The following is a 23,016-nucleotide window of genomic DNA, read 5'->3' on the forward strand; positions in this document are numbered from 1 at the left end:
ATTGAATATTGCTTGTTGAGAACTGAATTGGACAACGATTTAAAACTTTTCTTAATGGAACTCCTACAATTCACATTGTTCCACAGTTACTTTACATGGAAAGACAATTGGTACCAACAAATGACTGGAACGTCCATGGGCAATTCAGCAGCACCAGCATATGCTAATATTTTCCTGCATAGATTTGAAGAAGACCACCTCCTCAACAAGACAGAATGGACCGACCATCTAAAAATGTTTGTAAGATTCATAGATGACATTTTTCTAATCTGGCATGGTCCACGAAACATCCTGCAGCAACAACTGTCTAAACTCAACACCATTGATCAACGGATCCAATTCACCTATGAGATCCAAACTGAATCCATAACATTTCTGGATGTTAAAGTCACCAACACCACCAGAGAATTCAAGACCAGTTTATTCCGCAAGTCAACCGACAGGAACAACACACTACATTACTCAAGCTTTCACCCACAACCTTTGAAAAACCATTTACCATACAGCCAACTTATCAGGGCAAAAAGGATTACCTCCGACACTGATCATTTCGAGAAGGAAGTTCAAACTACCATACAGAGGTTCAAATCTCGAGGGTACCCAGACCCAGTCCTCGAGCAGGCCAAACAACGATGTGAGACTAAATCTAGAAACGATTTACTATCCAGCATAACCATACCCAAAAGAGATTCAATCACCGTTGTGTCTAAATACTCCACAGCCAGTAACAAATTCAAGCAGATCATCAAAAAACATTGGGAGATCCTCAGGATAGAACCTGACTTCAATAAGATTTTTGACAATCAACCGATCTTTGCCTACACCAGAGCCAAAAATTTAGGAGAACTCCTTAAGACTCCCAAATCCACCATCACCGAGTTCAAAGGAACAATTCCATGCAGAAATTGCAATCACTGTAATAGTGTTATTCAAGGAACTACTATCAACCACCCTATGAAGGGCAACAAAATCAAGGTTAGAGCCACAGCGACTTGCGATACCTCCAACGCCATCTATATGTTGAAATGCCCCTGTGGGAAGATTTATGTTGGACAGACCGAGAGGAAACTAAAAACACGACCCAATGAACATAAGTCTAACATCAGAACCAAACAACTCAAATCCACTGTGGCACAACACTTCCTTGAAGCCGGACATGGAATTAGCCAATTACGATACTGTGCTTTGGAAACAGCCACAAAAAAAGAAGGCAGAGATAACCACATTGAACTGCTTAGAAGAGAGAATTACTGGATTTTTACATTGTGCAGCATGAAACCACATGGTCTAAATGATCGTGTGGAATATTTATGTTATTTATAACAGACTGTTTTTTCAGCCCGTAGCTCCCACAATGCGCTAAGTGATTAGCTCAGTCACCTTCATTACCAAATCGTATTGTACTAGTATTGATCATCTTATCGTTATAAGCAACTCCTTTTCTATTTCGTACATACTTGCTAATAGCATCGATAATTAGATCTAGATTTATGTTGTTGCCTTTGTTTTTTGTTATGAGTAATTACTATTTGATTGAACGCTAGCCATTTGGTTCCATACACCGTGTGGTTACCCTTACACACACTCCTATTACTCTCATCTTATTAAGTAATATCTGGGATATCACCGTGATTCAGTACGTTATTAATTCTCACTTATTTCATTGATTCCCGTTTTTATGTCTGATTTTCACTTATACTGAGACTAACGTTCGGTAATTCATACACTGCACCTTTAAGAAACGTGCCTCACGCGTCTCTGTAACCTCCTCTTAATATACTTCCGGGGTCCAGTCTTCCCAAAGCCCGGTCGAGTCTCTTTGTACACGCGAGTTGAAACTTGTTTGCACGTTCACGGTAAGCCACGCACTTACTTCTCTATTCTTAAAATTGCACTTTAACTGAAAGCACTGCGGATGTAAAACTCTTTTCACTTCACCTTTCACTTAATCGCGGACAGCCGCCGCGCACCGCATCATCCTTCCCCGAGTCAGTCACTTATTTTAGCGTGGCAGTTTGTCAGGAATGATCTTTTGTTGAAGTTAAAGGCATGTTTGAACACTCCGTTCAACCACTAATCCACTCGTAACCGTTTTAAATCACGTTGAACCACTTTCACCGACTTCTAACTCAAACTGCACGATCACTTTACCATGTCGTTTGATACATGTGACTAGCTTCCTTCTCATTCATTCAATACTTAGAGTACAATCACTTTCTCTCTTTGTTAATAGAACATGTCCCCAGAAGAAGTCATGATTCAAATGCCGTAATGCATTGGGATAGTTTGAGTGCATTTATTGAACCGTGATGACATCATGAAATGTATACTTGTGAATACAACGAGATGCATGAAGAAAATTTTGATAAAAAATTAGAGCATCATTGCCGTTTGAACTTTGCAGTTTATTTTGTATTTAACTTTGAAAGAAAGCTTCATACAAGGACATTTGAGGAGCCCGGAGGACATTTCTCAACATTGAGAGTGCTACCCCCCCACAACTATGGATATTCCACATTTATGTGGGAAATGCAGCCGCCAGAAAATCGCGTAATTCCAGTGGCTCTGGCTAAAGTGTTGTCCTATATAATAGAAAGGTTCACTTATGATGTTAATGATGTGGTGTTTACTGTTTTATAGACAGTATTTTTACTGTGTAAAAAGTGTGCTTTGCATATAGAAGTGAATGCTTTCACTGCTACTTTCTTCGATGATCAAATAAAATGGGATGAATTTTCTAAATAATATTATTATTATTATTATTATTTTAATTTTATAGAGCGCGTAGTCACCCGTAGGTATCCCAGCGCTAGAATCAAATACGACTGGCGGGTCAGCAGGGCAGGGAAGGATAATTTAAGGAAAGAGGTGGGTTTTCAATTGCTTCCTGTACCTTAGATAGATGGGTTCAGTTCTCAGGTAGTGAGGTAGGGCGTTCCAGAGGCGTGCGCTATGAACCGAGAAGCGCCTACCTCCTGTTCGGGCCTTCTTGACTCTAGGAGTGACGATGAGATGTTCCTGGTCGGAGCGGAGGGATCTGGGGGCTTTGTAAGATTTGATAAATTTTTTTATAAATAATATTGAAGTTTCATTTATGTTTCATGGAAAAAACGTGGCTCAAACTAATAGCAAATGTAAATAGGAGCAGTATGCTTCCGTGCTTTAATTTGTTTAATGCATTTTCATAGTTATGACCAATTAGGTGTGTACAATGAAATTGGAATGAAAGTCATAATTCATGGGAATGATAATGTCCAGGTAATATGTAAATAATTCATGAGATTTATATAATTCCAGTGAAACATGGGTTATTAAACCATTGCTTCATGTGCGCTGACGGCCTCATTTATGAGGAATTGGTGCTGGGAAGGGCCGCAAGTCATCTAGCTACGTTGCCCTACGCCAATGTGAAAGGGCAGGAATGCCCAGTATTGATTAAATGCGGTGCATTCCTGTCTTTTCCCCCTGTGTTGGCGCATAATTTGCTGCCTAGCACCAACGCAGGCACCCTTACACCACGGTGCTAGGGGGCCTTCTTTGCAGTCAGGACTGTTTTTATGCAGGAAGCGGCACCTTCCTGCACAAAAACAATTCCAAGAGGCGTTTTGCTCTTTCTGTGTGTGCTGTAGAATGCAGCACACATAGAAAGAGGAAAAACCAGGGAGAAATAAAAATATTTCTCCATGATATGTCTGTTCCGGGGAGGCGTAAGGTTGTGGTTCTGCCCCAGAAGTGGCGTAACACAGGGCCCCGCAGCGCCTGCAGTGTGCGGAAGCCCCAGAGCTGCAGGGGGCCCCCTCAGCACAGTACTTTGTGGCTGCTCGGAGTTCAGTGTGTGCATCGATGAAGACATTGATTGGCTCCTCAAAGAGGCTCTGTTGATGAATGAATTGTGTTGGTTTCTAGAAATAAGCATGCAGACAGATAGCCCACATGACAGGCGATGCTGGTTTTCGTTAGTTTTAAGATTAAGGGACATATTAGCAAGGAAGCGGCGGAGAGAGTTGTTAGCCTTCTTGGCTTAATGCCTCTCGACGCCACTTCGGAAAAGCAAGGCTGCAGCGTATTATCAAGGATAGGGTGCAGCCTTGATTTTCACCCTGCAATGGTGCTAAGTTTCACAACTTAGCGCCAACGCAGGCACCCTTGGACCAGAGTGCAAGGGTGGCTGCAAGCAGGGAGGTTTATTTATTTTTGTTTATGTACAGGAAGGGACACCTTCCAGTACATAAACAAACAATGGCATTTTGCTTTCTCCACGTGTTCTACACAAGGCATCACACATGGAAAAAGCAAAAACGAGGAGAAATAAAGCATTTCTCCTCCTTTCAGCCACCTTAAGACCAGACTCGTTTAAAGATGGCTCAGGCATTGGATACATTTTTGTAAGGTCACTCCAAGTCAACAGCAATGCAGTTTTCCGCCCTTGACTTTTGATTTAACAACCTAAGTGTTTCCTAGTATTTTATCACATCAATTGACGCTGAAAACAATGACCTGCATGCATACAGGTGCTTTGTGACAGGGAATCAACTAGTATTCTGATAAAGCTCGTAGGTACTGTCATAGGTTGGCATTCAAAGAAGCATCCTGGATTTTGCGCTCTTTGTTGTTTTAGGACCTTTTTTTAATACGTGTCTTCTCCTGGTACATTCCCATTCTACTTGTGAACTGTGTTGATTCGAGGTGTCACATCAAATTATCATATACAGTCACAGATCCCCTATGGGTAAGTGGCGCAACGATAGCCCCCACAGTCCCTGCGGTGCAGGGGGGTACCCTGAGCTCCAGGTGGTCCCCTCCAGCACTGTGCATGGGCAGGAGGCTTGAATGGGTCTGGAGCATGAGGGGGCTTCATGTTACTTGCAGGGGGCCCCCTGAAGTTTTGCTATGCCACTACATGAAGCACCACTCTGGTAGAACACGTTTTTCAGTGTAGGCCGGGTGTATGGCTAGGTGAGACATTTTTTAATGTTGATTACCCAATATTGCCACAAAGAATACTCGCAGCAAACACAAATACATGAAGTCTCCCTTACCTTGCGAAATACTTATACAGAGTGTATACTAAGTTTCTAAATTGACTTGATTTCAAACTGAAGGCCTCTTTTTTACCTGTTTTTCTAATGGGGGCACCCCGGCCCTAATTCACATCCCAAAGTAAAAGTTTACTGCATGCCAGCATGCAGATGAAACATGAGTTTTTCAAATCTTTATTGTCAGTGACTGGCATCTCTCTAACCGAGGGACAGCCAGGCACAGTAAAGCAACACAAACCAAAGTGTGTACGTACGGCACTCTAAAATATGGACGCAGAATGAAGCAGCAAGAAGTGGTCTGTGTCAAAGAAGTTCTTCCAAATAGAATGAGTTCATAAGAGGTGCCACAATCCCTCTTTAACATCATTTCCAGTACTATATACCCATGGAAGGTTATGGTGGAATCAAGAGAGCTGCTCTGAATTGTGACATTGAGCAATAACAAAACCATGACTAAGCATAATTCAAGAGCTGAAGTGCTGACATTCTTGCCAATGTTGAAGTGTGAAGATTATCACAACACTTTTCCCATTCTGTACATTTGACTTTCAAATCCTGCATCATTAGAAAAATGCAAATTAATCCACATGGACACTAACCTGCTACCTGTATCTCAAATTCCGCAAAGGTTTCCACATCCGGGGTTGTAGATAGAAAGGCGCACATGTATCGTCTGGCATCGGAGCGGGTGATATTGGTGAATGACACAGCCACGCCTCCGTGTGCAATGTCTTTTTTGATCATTTTAGTCCTCCCTTTATACGGCTCATCCAGTTTATCATCATATTCCGTCCCATTGTCATAGAGATGCACAAGGTAAACTCTATTTGATGTTTCCCAGAAAACTTCCATTTCCACAGCACTTATCGGGGGGTCAAGTTGGCAGGAAAGTATGGTCTCCCCACCAACAATGGCACAAATAGGCTGACTGGGCCCAACAGCATTCACAGACTGCACAGCTGCACCTGTCAAGGAAAACAAAAGATAACAACTTTCAGCACAAATGATAAAGCAGATGTGGTTCTGCTCACAGGGTGCACACTGGAAGGAAACAGCACCAGCCATGTTTTATTCTGTAAGGGTTTTAGTTTCTACTCTTACAAATCTAAGCTAAATTCTTATTTTCTTTCACGTTAGTAGGTAGCAGACAGCCATTACCACATGGTGTCATTGAACTCATCAATGTGTGTCCTGAACCTTCAACAACCAAATCAAATGTGTTAGTTGGGCTATTCTGCACCTGAGTAGTAATTCTTTAAAAACTGTGGTATCATTATACAACAGGTAGTAGTGCAGTAGTGCCCTAGCAGGAAGGAGACCATTTTCCACCACTGGCAGTGGTGAGCATTGCCATAGTGACAATCCAATGGCAATCCACGATTGTATATCGACTTTGCCAATATGAATGGGTTTCTACCCCTGCCTTCAGCAGGCGCGTTTATTCGCCACAAAATCTGAGCAGGGGAAAGGAATGCACAAAATCTAACCAGACATTAAGGCCAGATGTACTAAGCGTTTGCATCACCCTTGCATCTTATTTTGGATTTACAAGGCAAGGGCGGATTTGTGTGGGCTTGTACAGCTGTATAAGAAATGTAACATAATGCAGCAGATTTAGCTGTGTTGCATTATATTTCTGAGTTTTAAGCATTTCATGTGTGAAGCATGATCCACCCATGGATTTCACGCAATTCCAGATTTGCTAAGTGTTAAAAATTGGTTGTTAGTTGACTGGGAGTGTAACCCTAAGTCAAACAGCAACCACAATCCCAGTCAGGGTAAGGGTCAGGCAACCCTAAATTAAATTTTGCACAACCTCAGGTAGCTCGGCACAAACCAATAAGTCTTAGCTTGGAGGCACTATGTAAAGTATTTGTGAAAAACTTCAAACGGTAAAACAGTGAAAACACCATTTACAAAAAATCCACATCAGGTTAGAAGAATCAAATTCAATTTAATAGATAAAGCAAGATCAAAACAACAAAAATACAATAAGTAGAACTTGAGTAATTCTTTTTTTAACATAAACTGCAAAATAGGGCTCAGGAGCAATAAGCTGGTCATGTCGGACCAAAACAAAGTCAAGAGTTCAGGCTCACTGAGGAGGGAGCACGAGCCGGATGCAGCACCCCAGTGAGGCCTGCTGAACAAAAGTACCTTAATCCTTGCTTTGCATCGGCGAGGATGCGGGGGCAGTCATGCGATATGTCTGTGTTTCCTGTGCAGGTGGGGTGATGCCTCAATTTTTTCCATGCAAGAACGGTGATGTGAAAGGTTTAGAAGGCGATGCCAAGGTTCTGAGAAGTGAAATTTTTGAAGGTAATGCTCTGGGTTTCTCCACGCAGTAGAGGTGGTGTGTCAATCTTCTCCAAGCAATGGAGAGGATGCGCTTGTTCTGAAGTAGCAGTTGTGATGATGATGCACTGGTTCCAAGTACGATGCACTGATTCTGTTCCCGCAACAACGTTGATGCGTCGATTATGTTGTTGCAGCAAATAATACATTGGTTGCCGTAGAGCAAACACCTAGGCCCACTTCCAATTGTCTAGTGCTTGGTTGCTGCCACTTGGCAGAGTAGACTCACAGACTGTAGAGTCCAAGTGCTGGAGCAGGCAGGTTGAAAGTTTTTTATGTCCCTGAGACTTCAGATCAGGTGGCCAGTCAGCTAGCCCAAATGATGCAAGTCTAGTCCTTCTCACCCAGGCAAGAAGGAGCAGGTAACACAGCAAAGCAGTAGTTTAGCAAACAGCAGTCTAGCAGAATTGTAGTCTTTTCATCATCACTGCAATTCTTTTTTGTTGGAGAATGGACACAAGTCCAGAAATGCACTGAAGTCATGATATCAGAGGTCCAGTACTTATATCCAGGTGTCCCACGTAAGTGGGGGAGACTTCAAAGAAGGGTCTTTGAAGTGCACAGTGGTCCTCCTTTCCTGCTCTGGCTGCAGACCCACTACAGGAGGGTATGCTGTCCTTTATGTGCGGACAGCGCACGGCCTATTCAGGCGCAAGTGCAAGGCTGGTCCCAGCTCCCACCTGATATCTCTCATGATGGCCCATCAAGTCACACCTTCTTCTTTTATGTGTGGCTGTCTAAAGGGAATACACATAGACCAGCTGTCACCCAGCTCAGACTAAACAGAGACAGGCAGCAGGCACTAAATAGCTAGTAAGAACATTCCCAACTTTCATAACGTCTAACATACACAGAGAAAATCCTGTTGCAGCCGAAAGGGGAACTCAAATGTACATATACTATACTCCCTCCACCATAGAGTGATATTTCACTGCCACTTCAAGGCGGGATTTGATGATTTCAGAGAAACCAGGAAGTGTTATAGGTGAAGCAAAAAAGCTAGATGTTCGGAATGCAAGGCAAATCAAAGATTCAGGAGTAACTCCCAGAAAACAGTTTTCCACAAAGTGAATACAGAAAGATAGGAAGTACAGAACCAATTACTCCTTGTGGAGGAAGCTAAGGCATTCCAAGATTAGAGAGAAATACTGATCAGTCCAAATGCAAGACTGTGTCCCAATAAAAACACATACCCAGCCCCGAGGAAGAGCTTTATGCAAACCAGCCGGCTCCTTGTGAAGGTTGAAACATTTCGGGCATATTGTAATAAGTAGTCAGGGGGCGAATAGCATCAATAAAAGATTAAATTCTATACGTGAAAAAGAAAGAGAAAAAATAATGTATTCTAGAAACAGACTAGGAGAACCCCACCCCTTTTCCAACTACCACACAGGGCCTCAAGATACCTTTAGGATCAAATGAATGAGGGAGTGTAATAAATCCCCAAACCTATTGTTTGTGAATTTTATGTTGGACACGTATGTTTAAGTGTTATAGATGCAAAGACACAATATATGTAAGTGACTTGTTGTAAGATGTATCTGAATTGTAAAAATGTTAGATGAGTTTATGTTTTCTTTCTGTAATACTATTCTATACATTGAATAACCTGATAAAAAAAATTAGTGACAAATCAATAAATGTCTTCTTTGCCATAGCACATTCACTGCTCGTAATTGTATAGATTTAATTTGAAATAACATAGGGGATATACATATAGATGCTACTAAAAGACTAGCATCTTGAGAGAGTGATGGGTGGCATAGAGTGAGGAGTGTGAAAGAGCACACCAAGACACAAATCAGAGGCGTTAATTGCCCTATGGTAAGTGCAAGGGTTTCACGTCAAACAAAGTGAAATATAAATCTATGGTTGAGGGGGTACAGTATATGTACATTTGATCTTTCAGAAAGTGACATTTTCAGAAGTGCAATTTAAAATCTAACTTCACCATAAGTTGTGATTTTATATTGTGATTCCAGAGACACTAGACTTGGGGTTCCTATCACCTCCCAATCGGAAATTACACCTATGGAATGTAATAAGGTAATCCCAATGATACCCTATGGAGATATAGGCCTAGAAAGAGTTAAAATGGACTTTGGGAGTTTTTGACAACCAGGACATATAAACTTTAAAAGTACATACTGTGCCCAAATTGCACCCTGCTCCATGGGTTAAGCAGGACCTACCTTCGGGCTGAATTATATGTATAAAAAGGAAAGGTTTAGGCCTAGTAGGAGGTTTGTTTTGCCGGGCCAAAATGGCAGTGTAATCTGCACATACAGGCCCTGCAGTGGCAGGCCTGATACATGGTAAAAGGTTTACTTATGTGGGTGGCACATTTAGTGCTGCAGATCCACTAGTATCATTTTATCTATAGGCCCTGGTACAAGGGGTACCATATTACTAGGGCTTATGGATAAATTAAATATGCCAACTGTGGAGGAGACAATATGAACATGTTAAGGGGAGAGAGCACAAGCAGTGGTAAAGTGCACAGAGTCCTAGTACCAGCATAAACAAGATCAGAAAAATGGACGGAGGCAGGCACAAAGTTGGGGGAAAGACCACCATAAGCCTGTCAGGTCTAACACTAAAGTTTACAATTCTGGAATTGAATGAAATTGGGACACCTATCACAGAAAGGGATAATGAGGAGAAACATGTTTATTTCTCCTCATTACTTCCTCCTTCTATGTGCGATGCATTCTGCATCATGCAATGAATGAAGAATATGTCTCTTTGGATTGTTTTGGGATTATGTTTGTGCAGGAAGGTATTCCTTCCTGCACACAATAAATCCTCCTGCCCATGATGCAGGCACCCTTGTACCATGGTGCAAGGGGGCCTGCAATGGTGCTAGGCAGCCACAAGTTTCCTAGCACTAGAAGAGAGCTGAAGAGCGCCGTATCTCTGTACATATATCGTTTTCCAACTATCTTCAGTTCATGCAGTGCAGTGCAGCAACTCTGTATGTTGCTGTGCATTTGCCAATATAGGATCTTATTTTCAGAGATGTTCCGCTCTACATAACCATCCTCCTACTTGTGTAGCTGTGAGCTAGCCATGTGTGGGCGAGAGGAAGCAACCCTAGAGACCCTACTCTATCGCCCACTTGTTGTGCAGTATAACCAGCTGCATCTGAAGGATTTATGGGGTCTGGGCAATGCATATTTTGGACCTCTGTTCTGTACAACTTTGAATGTATTGCCTCTTTTTAGCTCATTTAAGCTCTTTTGATGCCAATACCATTGACATGTTAAAGCTGTAGCAACTGGGATATACAAAACAACCAAAAGCTCGACCTGCCTTGCGTCTGGCAGCCAAACAGTAGCAAATACATTTTTAATTAAATAGAGCTGTTTGTTTTGATTGTTTGGATCTAGAATATTTTATGTGCAACCACCACATTTTATTTGGAATTCAGTGTTGAGACGGTTTATTACTCACAATGTAGGAAACAATATGCTTAGGGTGACTTGTTAAATGTTTAGTGAATTAGCGCATGATGCTAAAATAGAACATATTCAACAGAGCTTGAAAATGGAGCTTTGTACCCATAAATATATCCCCCTTCATTCCTGGCATTCTTAATGAAACACTGAAAATCAAAGCACTGCTCTCAAGATTTTCCCTATTCCATTGATCTAATGACTTTCCCAAAATTTCTCTTTACCAAACTTTTCCTCCTTCTTCCCTTTGTACGTGTGCACTTCTCTGGGTAGACAGTCACCTGTGACCCTGCTGAGTAAGAGAATGGGAAGAGCAGGATAGAGGAGATAGACAAACACAGAAATAGAACAGTTTAGCAAGAGATATAAAGTAGTGGGAAAAGGAGTTAGAAATGAAGATGATGTAAAAAGATATAGGAGGTAGGGACAACAGTAAAGTAAATAGAAAAATGTGAGGTAGTGTGGGCGGGTATGGCGAGTCCATAATTATGGCCCGCCAAATTTACATTAAAGAAATCAATAATTGGATGAATCAGAACCAGTCCTAAACCTGAAGTTCATGAGGCAATGTGTTCCAGGGAAAAGGCACCTCCCGTGAAAAATCTGAAAATACATTTAATAAAGTAAAAGCACCAACTCAATAACTTAGGGGCATATTAGCAAGGAACCTCGTTAACATTATCGCCGTTTTATTGGCAGGAAACTGCCGATAAAACTGCGATAATGGGCTTGCTAATAAACGTTATAGCATTCCTATAGAATCCCATGTTACGTGTCCTGCACATCTAGCCTGGGATTCTATAGGAATTCTATAACACATATTAGCAAGCCCATTATACCGTTTTATCGGCCGTTTCCTGTCGATAAAACGGAGATAATTTTAACGAGGTTCCTTGATAATATGCCCCTGAGTTCTAGATGAGCAGAACAATTAAAGGGGTTCATTTCAAATTCAAAACTACGTGATACAGAGTGAATTCCATGAAGGTTCTTACTGAATAGGGCAATACAGAGAAATTAAATATAAAAAAGTCCCAAATGGGCAGCAAAATCAAAAGAGAAAAGGAATGCATCCCACCACCATCTCGTCTTCATAAAATTCTTCTGCCTCACCTCTAAATCAAGACGTTTTATATCTTATTTTTGCACATTAAATTAACAAACTGCAGAATTACTGTGTTGATATGAAAAAAAGTTACAATCTCAGGAAATCAGAGCACAATTCTATTCAACATCATATTGTCTTAACATATAAGCACTATCCCACTACATGAATGATTATTCTGCCCTCTATATGCCAATTGAAAGGATTATGGGGCTACCCAATAACCCTGTGTCCTGAGTGAGACAATAATTCAAAATAGAAATGTTCCTTAAGAAGGGAAACATAACCTTAGACTTCCAAGGCAATAGCTTTCAATAGTTACAAACAAACATTCATTAAAAAGGTTGAATTTAAAGAAAATCATTTATTAGAGAAACCATCTTATTAAAATCAGGAACTTAATTTTAATTTGGTTCTCAGTTACATACACACAAAGGTGCTTCTAAGGCTGTAACGACACAGTGCAAGTGATCAAGTGAATACATAGTTCTCAAGTGCTATACAAGATGTACATATGTACTTGAGACTGATAGAGACATATGGATAGAGCAAACAGCACTAAACAATATGAGTGTTGGAATCCTTAGTAGAATTTAAGAACCAGTCCACTGTAGAAGTTGTCAACATTTCAACACACAATACAAAATGCATTTAAGCATGGGTCATCATCAGGATGAACATGTTTGCAGGAGACAACTGAGGATGAAACAATCATCTATCAATCAATGTGTAAAGATCCAAAAAATTGTTTAATTAATGATCCTATTTGTTTGACGTGATACACTGCTGAGAATGACTTACTAACCAAGGTAAGTTACCACCACCGTCCAAAGATCCATGCGTAAGGCGCATATCCCTTGATGTAATGGAGTGGTATAATCTCCAATGCGATGTGCAGTGAACACTTACACAAGCTCAAAAAACTAAAGAAAAGATCATATGTCTATTCCCAAATTGGTCATTCCAATGGGGCTGTGAAGAAATAGGAATGTGTCTTAGTGTTGGTATTATTGTGGTAACATTCAAACAGTGGTATCTACAGAAATACCAATACCAACAAGTAATTCAAATCATCTACAAACAAAAGGAGAGTGTGAATACAGTAACTCACTAAAAGGCAACCACTGGGGCTGCTGATTGAAAACTCATCTAGCCATTTAAAATCCTATAAAATACGCCCTTAGGCATGTGCCTAACATGTATTAGAACATTGGAATGTGGAGGACTCTATTGAATACAATGGAGCGCTCCGTGCTTCTATGGGCCAGTAAAAGCCCGCAGAGCAACATTCCAATGTTTTTGTTAACAAAGGCCTCTCGGAGCCCGAGGGGTTTTCAATCCCCTCGGGCTCAAGAGGCCTTTGTTTTATTTGTTAGAACATTCTGCGCTCTAGTGGCAGAATGTTCTAATAGCTTCATAGCACTTCGTAGCTGGGCTATACCGGCTATTAAAGTTCCGCTTTAGAGCCTTCAGCTCGGGCATTTAACGCTGGAGCGGGCCTTTAACAGCCGGTATGTCCGCAAAGGTGGGCTATAAGGCTACATTAATGCAAATGCGGGTTAAAATATCTAATTTGATCTCACAAAAAAGTAGCGACAAAGCAGCCCTCATGACTGGATCACTGCCAATAAACAGTAGATGTGCTGGCAGCTCATTCAACCAGGAAATCAATGTTATCCGAGTCTGATTAAACTTGTGAGTCCCAGTAGTGATCTGATACATGATAATTGCAGCCAGCGCATCCCAATGGAGCCAGTAAAGCCATGAGTCCTTACGACTCTTTACCCAGGTGTCGTGGGCTAATGCTTGAAAGTAAACAAAGAAGCTGCATCAATCACTTCACTATAACCTCCTAACAATAGAAAAATTTAGCATGGGAGCTCTTTTGGCAGACACGCGGTGAATTGTAGAAAGAATCTAAGGCCGACTATGCATGAATCCCACAAACCAGAGGCCTCATGCATTGACTCAGGTACGCAGGCCGGTATGATTCTAAGGCCGACAAGTGTGCGTGTGAGGAGCCTATCTTTTTAAATCTCTACACATGCATAGTGACGCCCGCGCGATGAGAACAGAGTCTTTTGTTACTAATGGTCTTCCAAAATTAGTTGCCCAAGACTAAATTCATGGTACCTAAAGTATTGTGATAAATACCGGAAAAACATAAAGAAAATAATTGACTGAGGGTGAAGAAGGACTTTCAGAAAATATAACAAACAAATGTATGTACACTTGAAAAATACTATCACCTCAGAAAACAAATGAGCCCTGTAAGGGAGGTTAGTATTGTATTTACATAAAACAATCACAGAGTATTAAGGGTATTCCCTATTGGAAATGTCATGCATTCATAATCTATTCAACGTGGATTTATGCAAACCCATTTGTCAATGTTGACATAAGATAGAATCAGGAAGAACATACAAAATGGATGCTCTATTATAAAATACACATGTAAAGGAATATACTGAGGAGGGAGCATAGTATAAGTGATTACCAAATGACCATCTCTTTCAAACGATAAAGCTCAACATTCAAAAAGATTGCGTTTGCAATAACAACAACTGAATTTCTGTCACTAACCATTTTATACACTGCAATATTACAAATTAATTAGAGGATGTAACATAATATATATTGACATTAGATGGCCATACCTTTCCAAGGTCAGACTCAATGATCAAAAAGATGCATTTGGGAAGACAGAGCCTGTGAACTACTTTCATTAACCATCATATACACAAAGATTGAAGTATTCAAACGCTGCTTCCCTCCAATCTTCTATTGTGTTGCGGCCAGGAGTGATTGACTCCAGACTCTTTTGCTCAGCCAGAATCCTGCTCACACACCTCTCCCACTTACAAAGAACCAGCTTTCCCCTACCTCGTACCCAAAGCCTGGAACAACCTACCCCAACATATCTGATCTGCCTCCTCAGTACTTGCGCCATGCAAGAAACTGAAAACATGGCACTTCAGCCAGAAGAAGTCACAGTTACAGATGACATAACCCCTGCTTTCTCAGCACCAGGATACTCTCCAGGGTGAGCTATGCAGTTCACAAATACCCTGAGCATGATAAAGTTTGCCTTAGAATTATTGTTGTGGTGTTGTTCATATGTCTCTCACTGGTGTCTCTTGTTTTATCTCCCTCTCTTTTCTTTTCCACCTCAGTCACACTCTCCTCATTTCTTTCTCACCTTTTTGTCTATATTCGCACATATGATAAATTCTGGTAGTGAACTGGCTCACCACGATTTATGTCTGTGCAGAGGCTCACAACTGTCTGCAATAGAGCTCCAATGCATACTTGGCAGAGCTCAACTCTGTCTGCCCAGGGCTGCAGTACTATGTATGCAGGAACCGAGCTCCAGCTCAATGAAAGAAATTACCTATTGGTACACAGTCTCTGCTCTATTTGTGCATGGATTTAGCACTATGTATGCAGGGACTTGGCTGCCTTTGTGCTGGAGCTCAGTTCTATCTACAAAGGTTCAGCTCTACAAGACGTTAAGGTATTTTTGAGGCCCTAGCTCCACTCTCCATGTATGCACAAGAACATACATTTATCAGTGGAATGCATTTCTTCTAATTGTTTGACCCATCTTTAGAAGAACAGCCATTTACTCTCTTTAATTAAAAAAAGAACTGAAATGAGCTTATATTTATAGATTTATAAAGTGCACAGCAACCCAACAGGGTTTCCCGCCGCTGAGCAGGACAATACGCAAGCCACAGACTGCAGAAGGAGCACAAAGCGGGTTATGCTTGTTAGTAAAGGAAAGTCTTTAATTTCTTATAGAAGGCTTAAAGCGAATGACACAACCTAAGTTGCAACGAAAGAGAATTCCATAATTTGGGGCCAAGATAGGGGAACGAGCTGCCTCTCAAATGAGTTAGACGGACTCTGGGAACAAAAAACAGAGAAAGGCTCATTGATCTCAGCTGTCGAGAGGGCACGAAGGGTTTGACCAGACTTTGTATGTAAGGGGGCACCAAACCATGTTTGACCCAGAACATGTAGCATAGGGCCTTGAACTCGATGGGTTTGTTCACCTTGAGCCAATGGAGTTGATGCAGCAACGGTGAGACTGAGGCATGTTGAGGCAGCCCAAAAAGAAGGCGAGCGCCTCATTTTGAATGAGATGTAAGCGATGGACAGAGGCTTTATCAGAGCCCAGGTACAAAACATCGCCATACTCAAGTCTGTAATCACTAACGTCTGCATTACTGTTCTCTGGGCAGCAGGTGGAATTAACTGGAATATTTCTTTTAGCCACTTGAGAACCGCAAAGCAGGTTTGGGTGACCTTGGAGACCTGGGCTCTAGGGAGATATTGTTGTCAATAATAAAACACAGGATCTTAACTTTAGAGACCGGAGCATGTAAAGGTCTCAGAGTGTCAGGCCAATGGGTACTTCCCCATTGTTCGGGGTTGTTTCCCAGAATCAGGACCTCCGTTTTAGAAACTTTCAGCTTCAAGGAATTTCTTGACATCCACAAAGAGATATTGCACAGTAGGAGCTGGAGAAAGGAAGAGTCCTGATGCTGAGCAGCGGAAAGAGAGAAGATGATCTGGGTATCATCAGCGTAGGAAAAAACTGTCAGTTCCGACTTCTACGCAATGTCATCCAGAGGGCAAGTGTAACGATTAAAAAACCAGAGGCCTTAAAATTGAGCCCAGCGGCACTCCTGAAGTTAGAGCTACTGGATTTGATTTAGTGGTATGTAAGAAGACTTGGAACGAGCGATCTCTAAAAAAAATTAGATCAGCCACCTCAAGGCCGCACCCACAAAGCCTGAGGCTTCAAGACGATCAAACAAGATGGAATGTGAGACCGTCTCAAATGCTGCCCTCAAATCCAGTAAAATAAGAGCTGCTGTGCCACCACAATCAAGCTGTAGCCTGAGATATTCAGTGACCCAAGCAGAGCTGATGCGGTGCCGTAGCCAGAACAAAAGCCAGATTTTGACAGATGAAATAGTTTGTGAGTAGCCACGTGAGAGGAGTGTTGGGAGTTGATATGCATTTCCAAGACTTTATAGAAGACTGAAAGGAGGGAAATAGGATGATAACTAGACCAGCAGAGAGGATCAAGATGGATCTTTTTCAGTAGGGGGAGCACCCAAGCGTGTTTCCAGTTCTGAGGATCTAGATAAGAGCTTAAAGAGGTGTTGAGAAGATTAAGAATCAGGCTAAGGACCGACTTGTGAAGAAGTCTGAGCTTGGATGGGGTAAGAGGGTCAAGTGGGGAGCCAGACTTCAAAGGTCCCAACGAAGATTGAAGAGTAACCAAGTCTAGAGGGAGCCCGATCCTGATTTTTCACGTCTCATCAGGTGAGTTAGCCTGATGGAGTTTATCAGCCTGATCAGCATGAAAAGTAGCCGGGAAGGTAAAGTTGCCTTGATGGGAAGAATCTGAATCAAGCTGGCGGTAAATAGACTCTACTTCATTAAAAAAGAACGATGCTAACTTGTTGTACTGATGTAGTGAGAGTGAAGGAGAAGGCAGAAAAGTACTAGATGCTGAAAGTTGTTTCACAACCTTAAATAGGGTTTTCTGGCAGTGTTTGGAATTCGTAATCCTTTCCGTAAAGAAAGTGGTGCGAGCTGATCTACACAAAGCATGGTATTTTTTCAGTGCAGTCAGGTAAGCTAACGTAGCCTCTGGTGAATAGTACTTCCACCATTGTCTTTCTAAAGCTTTGCAATGTGTTTTATCTTGTTTGAGGGAGTGTGTAAACCAAGGGCGGGAGGATGCACTCTGAGTTGAGGTTTAGCTGACAGGGGGAGGGTAGATTTTGTAGCCTCTGAAAGCCAATGATGCACAGAACATTGATCAGGGTCGGGTTGGGATATGAGTAAGCCTGGGCGGAGTTCAAATAAAACTCTGCCACGCTACGCAGAGCTCAGCAAGCTGTGGAGTGCATTAGATAAATGCTGTTTGCGATGATTTTCAGTGCCAGGGGGTTGTACGCACTGTGCAATCATCCCGAACGACACCATGCACAGAGCAAGCGAGCGCTTCTTTATTTCTGCCGCTTGAGTAGATTTTTACTTGAGCTGCAGCTTTCTCAATTGAGCTGCAGCTTTCTCAATGTGAATGGATGGTCTCTCAATGCGAGTGGTTGCAACCATAACTGACCACTCACAATGAGAAATCTAACCTCCTGCGTTGAGAAATCTCACTGAGAGGTTGATTTTCCAAGCTCACGCTCGCCAACTCGATGTTGACATTCGTGAATGAGGAAAAATCTGGCCATGAAGTGTATTTTCCTCACTCGTCCCTTGATGTTGACGAACGCAAGTGAGGAAAAAAACTACGATCTGCTCCGTGGAAGAGAGTTTTTTGGAACTCCACGTAACGCGGAGTGCGAAAAACTCTGCAAAATACACAAGCAGAGTGGAGTTCACCGCCCACACTAAAATATAAAGCAAGGGATTGTGTTTAAGAGCCGCTCGAGTTTGGACCAATTTCTGGATTATGGCCGAGTTGGTCGAGTAAGAGAGACCAGGACAGAATTGATTATAAAAGGAACAGCAAAGTGTTCAGACCAACTGAGTTGAAGAGGAAGTGCAGCAGACAAGGTAGACAGATTGGAAAAAATGGGGTCCAAGAGGTGCCCCGCTGAGTGAGTAGGTGAGGAATCAATAAGCTGGAGGTTAAGAGTCTTCAAGTCTTCTATGAGAACTAATGCCAATTTATTATTAGAGTCCTCAAGATGAAGGTTGAGGTCACCAAGCACTGGGAAATATATCACCCGGAGAATATGGGGGGCCAGTGAGTCTGCAAAAACTGCACCCCTACTGTTAGAAGACCCAGGGGAGTGATAAATAGGAGCACCCGAAAAGGTGAATTTGGGGGAGAATGGAATGGATAAGAGCATGGCTCCGCAATTAGAAATCCGGAGTTCCTCAATTTTATAATTGTGGAGTTTTCTAAAGACAATGGCGATACAGCTGCCTATTTTATGGGGTCTATTAATACCTAACAGCGCAAAGTTGTCAGGGAGTGCAGCAATCACATCAGGTAAGGACCCATCATGAAGCCAGGTTTTGTTTAAGAAAACCACATCAGGATCAGTATCAACAAGAAAGTTATAGATGAAGCTGATGTTTGGGACGAGAGCGGCAGTTGAGGCTGAAACAGTGAACTTTGTTAGATACCTAATCGACTTTATCCTTTTGAATGGTGATTTTTTTATTGACTTTGTGCTCTAAGAGTTTGGACAGATGGTGGTGATCTCTATTTAGCCTGTCTTCTTATCCCCTCTCAACAGTGCACCCTCTCCGTCCCAGAGTGCACTTTGTTGTGAACATCTTCTTAATATTCATTGCTTTTATATAATTTGGAATGCGCTTTTGATCTGCATCTGTAGTGAAGCAATTTAGGAAAAGCAGGAAAGACCAGGCTGCAACAAGGAGACAATGTTCATAATGGAACAAGACAAAGGTGAAATATATTGTTTGGAAATGAGCAGGTTGGGAAAAATGAAAAGGGAGGATGACAGAGAATGGGAGAGAAGACAGTGACATGTGGAGTGATGGTCAAGAGGGACACAGGCCAGGATGAACAGTGCGGAGGTTTAGGTGACTATCTATGGGAAATGCAATGGTAGTTAAACTGCCCTCTAGCACATGGGAATTAAAAAGTGGGCCTGAGAAGAAAAACAAAGTAAAACTCTTGTCTTGAGAACTCTGAAAAGACAGGAATCAAGTAGACCATGTGTCTGAAGTAGGTGTGTTAACCCATGGGACTACTCTTACTTGTTTGGATCCTTTGAGTTGTGAACGTGTCTTGGATTTGGAAGAGGCACTGTTCTCCCTTTGACGTAAGGTTTTCCAAACACCAAATACCACATGCGGAGATGGTAAGGGTGATCAAGGTTAAAACAACATGAGGGCAGGGTTATCTGGGGAAACCATGCTCCTGTGGCAGAAAGCATCTGTGGTTCACAGATATACATGCATTTGATAACAAGATGAGGTCTATACAGTGGTCGAAAGTTTTGAGTGAGAGGAAAAGCTGGTGAGATAGAGAGATTAATAAAGTAAGACGTGGAACAGTAAGCTGAAATTGGGAAGGAGGTCTAGAGAGAGAGCCATGTGATTGTGTGAGAGAGAGACAGCCGGTGTGAGAGGATTTGATGGAAGAGAAATAGTGTGAGAGGTAGAAAAAAGAGGGTAGCCGGAATGCAGCAAGAAATTTAGAGAGTTGAAGAAAAGGGAACAGAGGTAGAGCAAGAGAAAGGGGATTTGTAGGTGTGAGATTAGGTACTAAAAGAGCAAGGTGGGATAGAGAGTGGTGATGTATTGAGATAGATGCAAGGTGGAGTGAGAAATATGATAGAGGTGAAGGGTTATTAGTTAGGTAGAAAAGGGACTGAGAGAAAGGTAAATTATACATGGAGAGAGAGGAGAGGTAGAGACATTTAAGTTTTTGTGATATGTGAAGCAGATGGAGGTGAGATAATGGGAGGTCAGTCAGAAAAATTGTAGTGAAGGGCAGAGAGGATGACGTGCAGAGTGTTGAGGTATAGAGAGAGGTTTGAGACACATAGATAGAGGCACAGAGTGTGATTGACAGTGCGACAAGGTCATAAGAAAGAGGTAGGGAAAGATTAAATTGAATAACTTGGAATAAGTATACTGAGAGAGAAGGAGATAAATGTGAGACAATGAAAGCAAAGCTAGAGAGAAAGGGGATGCGGGTATGTAGAGAAGTAAAGATAGACTAAGAGAAAGGCTGAGCAACAGAGTTAAGGTAGGAATAAGGTGAAGCAATGAAGGAGAAATAATGCAGAAAGACCATCCTTCAATTTGTGAGGGTTAAGGCTAAGCAGGCTAATAGCAAAGGGCAGTTTTATTATTGTGTATTGTACCAGAGCACAGCAACCAAAGTTGCATTGTGCAAAATGGAGAAAGCAGCTTAAAGTTACATTTGTTAAAAATGGCCTGCTACTGTTCACTACTGCTATGCCTTGTGCTCAAACAGGGAGCATATTGCCACACACAAGCTGTGCATCATGGTGCAGTTTTTTGTTTGGCTGTTTAGCATAGATGCACTAGAAGTATACAGTTGCAATAGAAAGTAATATGCGTAGACACATTGATAAACTTTACACTCATTGTGTATGTGGTGTACGGTGCACCACACATTCAATGTAAGGAAATTTTGGCGAAATAATTTTTTTTCCATGTTAGAGCCTGTTTCAAGAAGGCATTATTGTTTTACCCAAAACCTGTTTTGGCTATTTAACTAGATCAGAGTTTGCCTCAGAAACTATTACTACTTGTGCTAATCTTATAAGCAATGAGACCCCCTTGACACAAATTGAGGGCAAATCAGTGGAAAGTATTATTTGTGCAGAGAAAAAGGCACTTTTCAGCACAGAATACCTTTTTTAAAGTAAATACTGTTACAAAATTGTGTGCTGCTTTCCTTCACTTTGCTGTACTTTGCCTTGACACAAACCCCTAGTAAATGTAGCAGTAACTTTCTGTAAAGCTACACTCTGCTCACAAATTAGAACAAGCATTTACAATGCAACGGTCTCTGCATTGCAAAAGTTAGAGCTATTAGCATTGTACATGACATGATTAATTTAACACGTGAATGTCGAAACATTTTTAGGCAATGAGCTGTCCTTAGCCCCAGGTGTATGGTATGTGGGAGAATGCACTGAACTGCCGCAACACATATCATTCGTTTGTTTTTGTATTTTGTTCCTCGTGTATCACTATTGGTCCTTTTGTGAAGTGCTCCAACACCTTCGGGTAAAGTCCGCGCTATATAAAATTGCATAAATAAATAACGAAGACGGAAATCTACGCACCCACCGGAAGTCAGGCAATGTCGCCTGTGACGGGGGCGGGGCCGCGTCAGGACCGGAAGAGGAGGCATGCGTATCGCGGCCCGGGGCTCCTGTGAGCAGTGGAGAGCCCCGGGCCCGCCAGCAGGAGGTTAGGCGACTGTTGCGGGGCTCCCTTGACCAAGAGGGAGCCCCGTGAAAGGAGCTGGCAAGAGCTGCAGCGGCGGAGTCCCCCGAGATTGCCCCGGTAAGTTAGAAAGGGCTGGGGGGTGCGGTGTGCAGGGTGCGGGGGGAACGAGGGGGGCAGCACTCGTGTGTCTGTGTGCGTGCGCGTGTGTATGTGTGTGGGGGAGGCTGTATGTGCGTGCGTGCGTGCGTGCATGCATGGGCGCTTCTGTGTGTGTGTGTGAGAGAATGCAGCGAGCTTTCGCGTGCGCGTGCTCGTTTGAAATCGCCTCCAAGGCGATGCGCGCGGCCAGGAGTGTCTCCTAGAAAGGAGACACGGCCACAATAGGTTCTCGGCGGACACGCGCTTCCGCCCGTTCAGCCGAGACCTAAAAAAGCCTGCTGCTTTTTATCAGCAATGTTTTTGTAGCATGATTTTTGACTGTACCACTCACTTTACCAGCGGCTCCTTGAAAGTTTGGGGCCCTGAGCTATTGTCCACTTTTCCCCTGCCTCAAAATATTTCTGAGTATAACATCTCACATGGACCATCAACACAGGATTGCCCCAACCCTTCTTCAATTTAAAAAAGAGGAAATTACACTGTTCTATAAGGAACACTTCGATGCAGTATATATTCTACTATCAAAACACACAAGATGATGACGGAATGTTGCACATTGGCAAAACATTCACCCCCAGTCACAGATCTGGGTTTAATACATTGTTATTTTGCTCACCAAGCCACCCCAGTTCAGACATGGCCATATGCAAATCAGTCTTGACCCTGTGCCTCATGGGAACAGACCAGCCCGAACTGCCAAGCCATGTCTTCTCTGGACCGCAATCAAGCATCCTAGGACCAGTTTCTGGCTATCAGCTGTCATCAGCCAGGATAGCTTGACTCCAGTTGCATAGTGAGCACGGAACCCACGTCTGGGCATACCCTTCCAACATAGGGCGAACAGCAAAACACACAAGATGATGGGCGGAATGTTGCACATTGGTAAAACATTCACCCCCAGTCATAGATCTGGGTTTACTCCATCGTTATTTAGCTCACCACGGCACCCCAGTTCAGACAT

General features: G+C 42.4%; 1 protein-coding gene across 1 annotated transcript in view; it reads right to left on the reverse strand.

Moving 5' to 3' along the window:
• The window catches only part of LOC144752372 (butyrophilin-like protein 9), a 401,025-nt gene that overhangs the window by 363,648 nt on the left and 14,361 nt on the right, over positions 1 to 23,016 (reverse strand). Inside the window, exon 3 of the mRNA XM_078640307.1 lies at positions 5,639 to 6,004. Coding sequence (XP_078496433.1) covers positions 5,639 to 6,004 — 366 coding nt within the window. The remainder of the gene's footprint in view (positions 1 to 5,638; positions 6,005 to 23,016) is intronic.

This window comes from Lissotriton helveticus, chromosome 5_1, assembly GCF_964261635.1.
Source record: "Lissotriton helveticus chromosome 5_1, aLisHel1.1, whole genome shotgun sequence".
Classification (NCBI taxonomy): domain Eukaryota; kingdom Metazoa; phylum Chordata; class Amphibia; order Caudata; family Salamandridae; genus Lissotriton; species Lissotriton helveticus.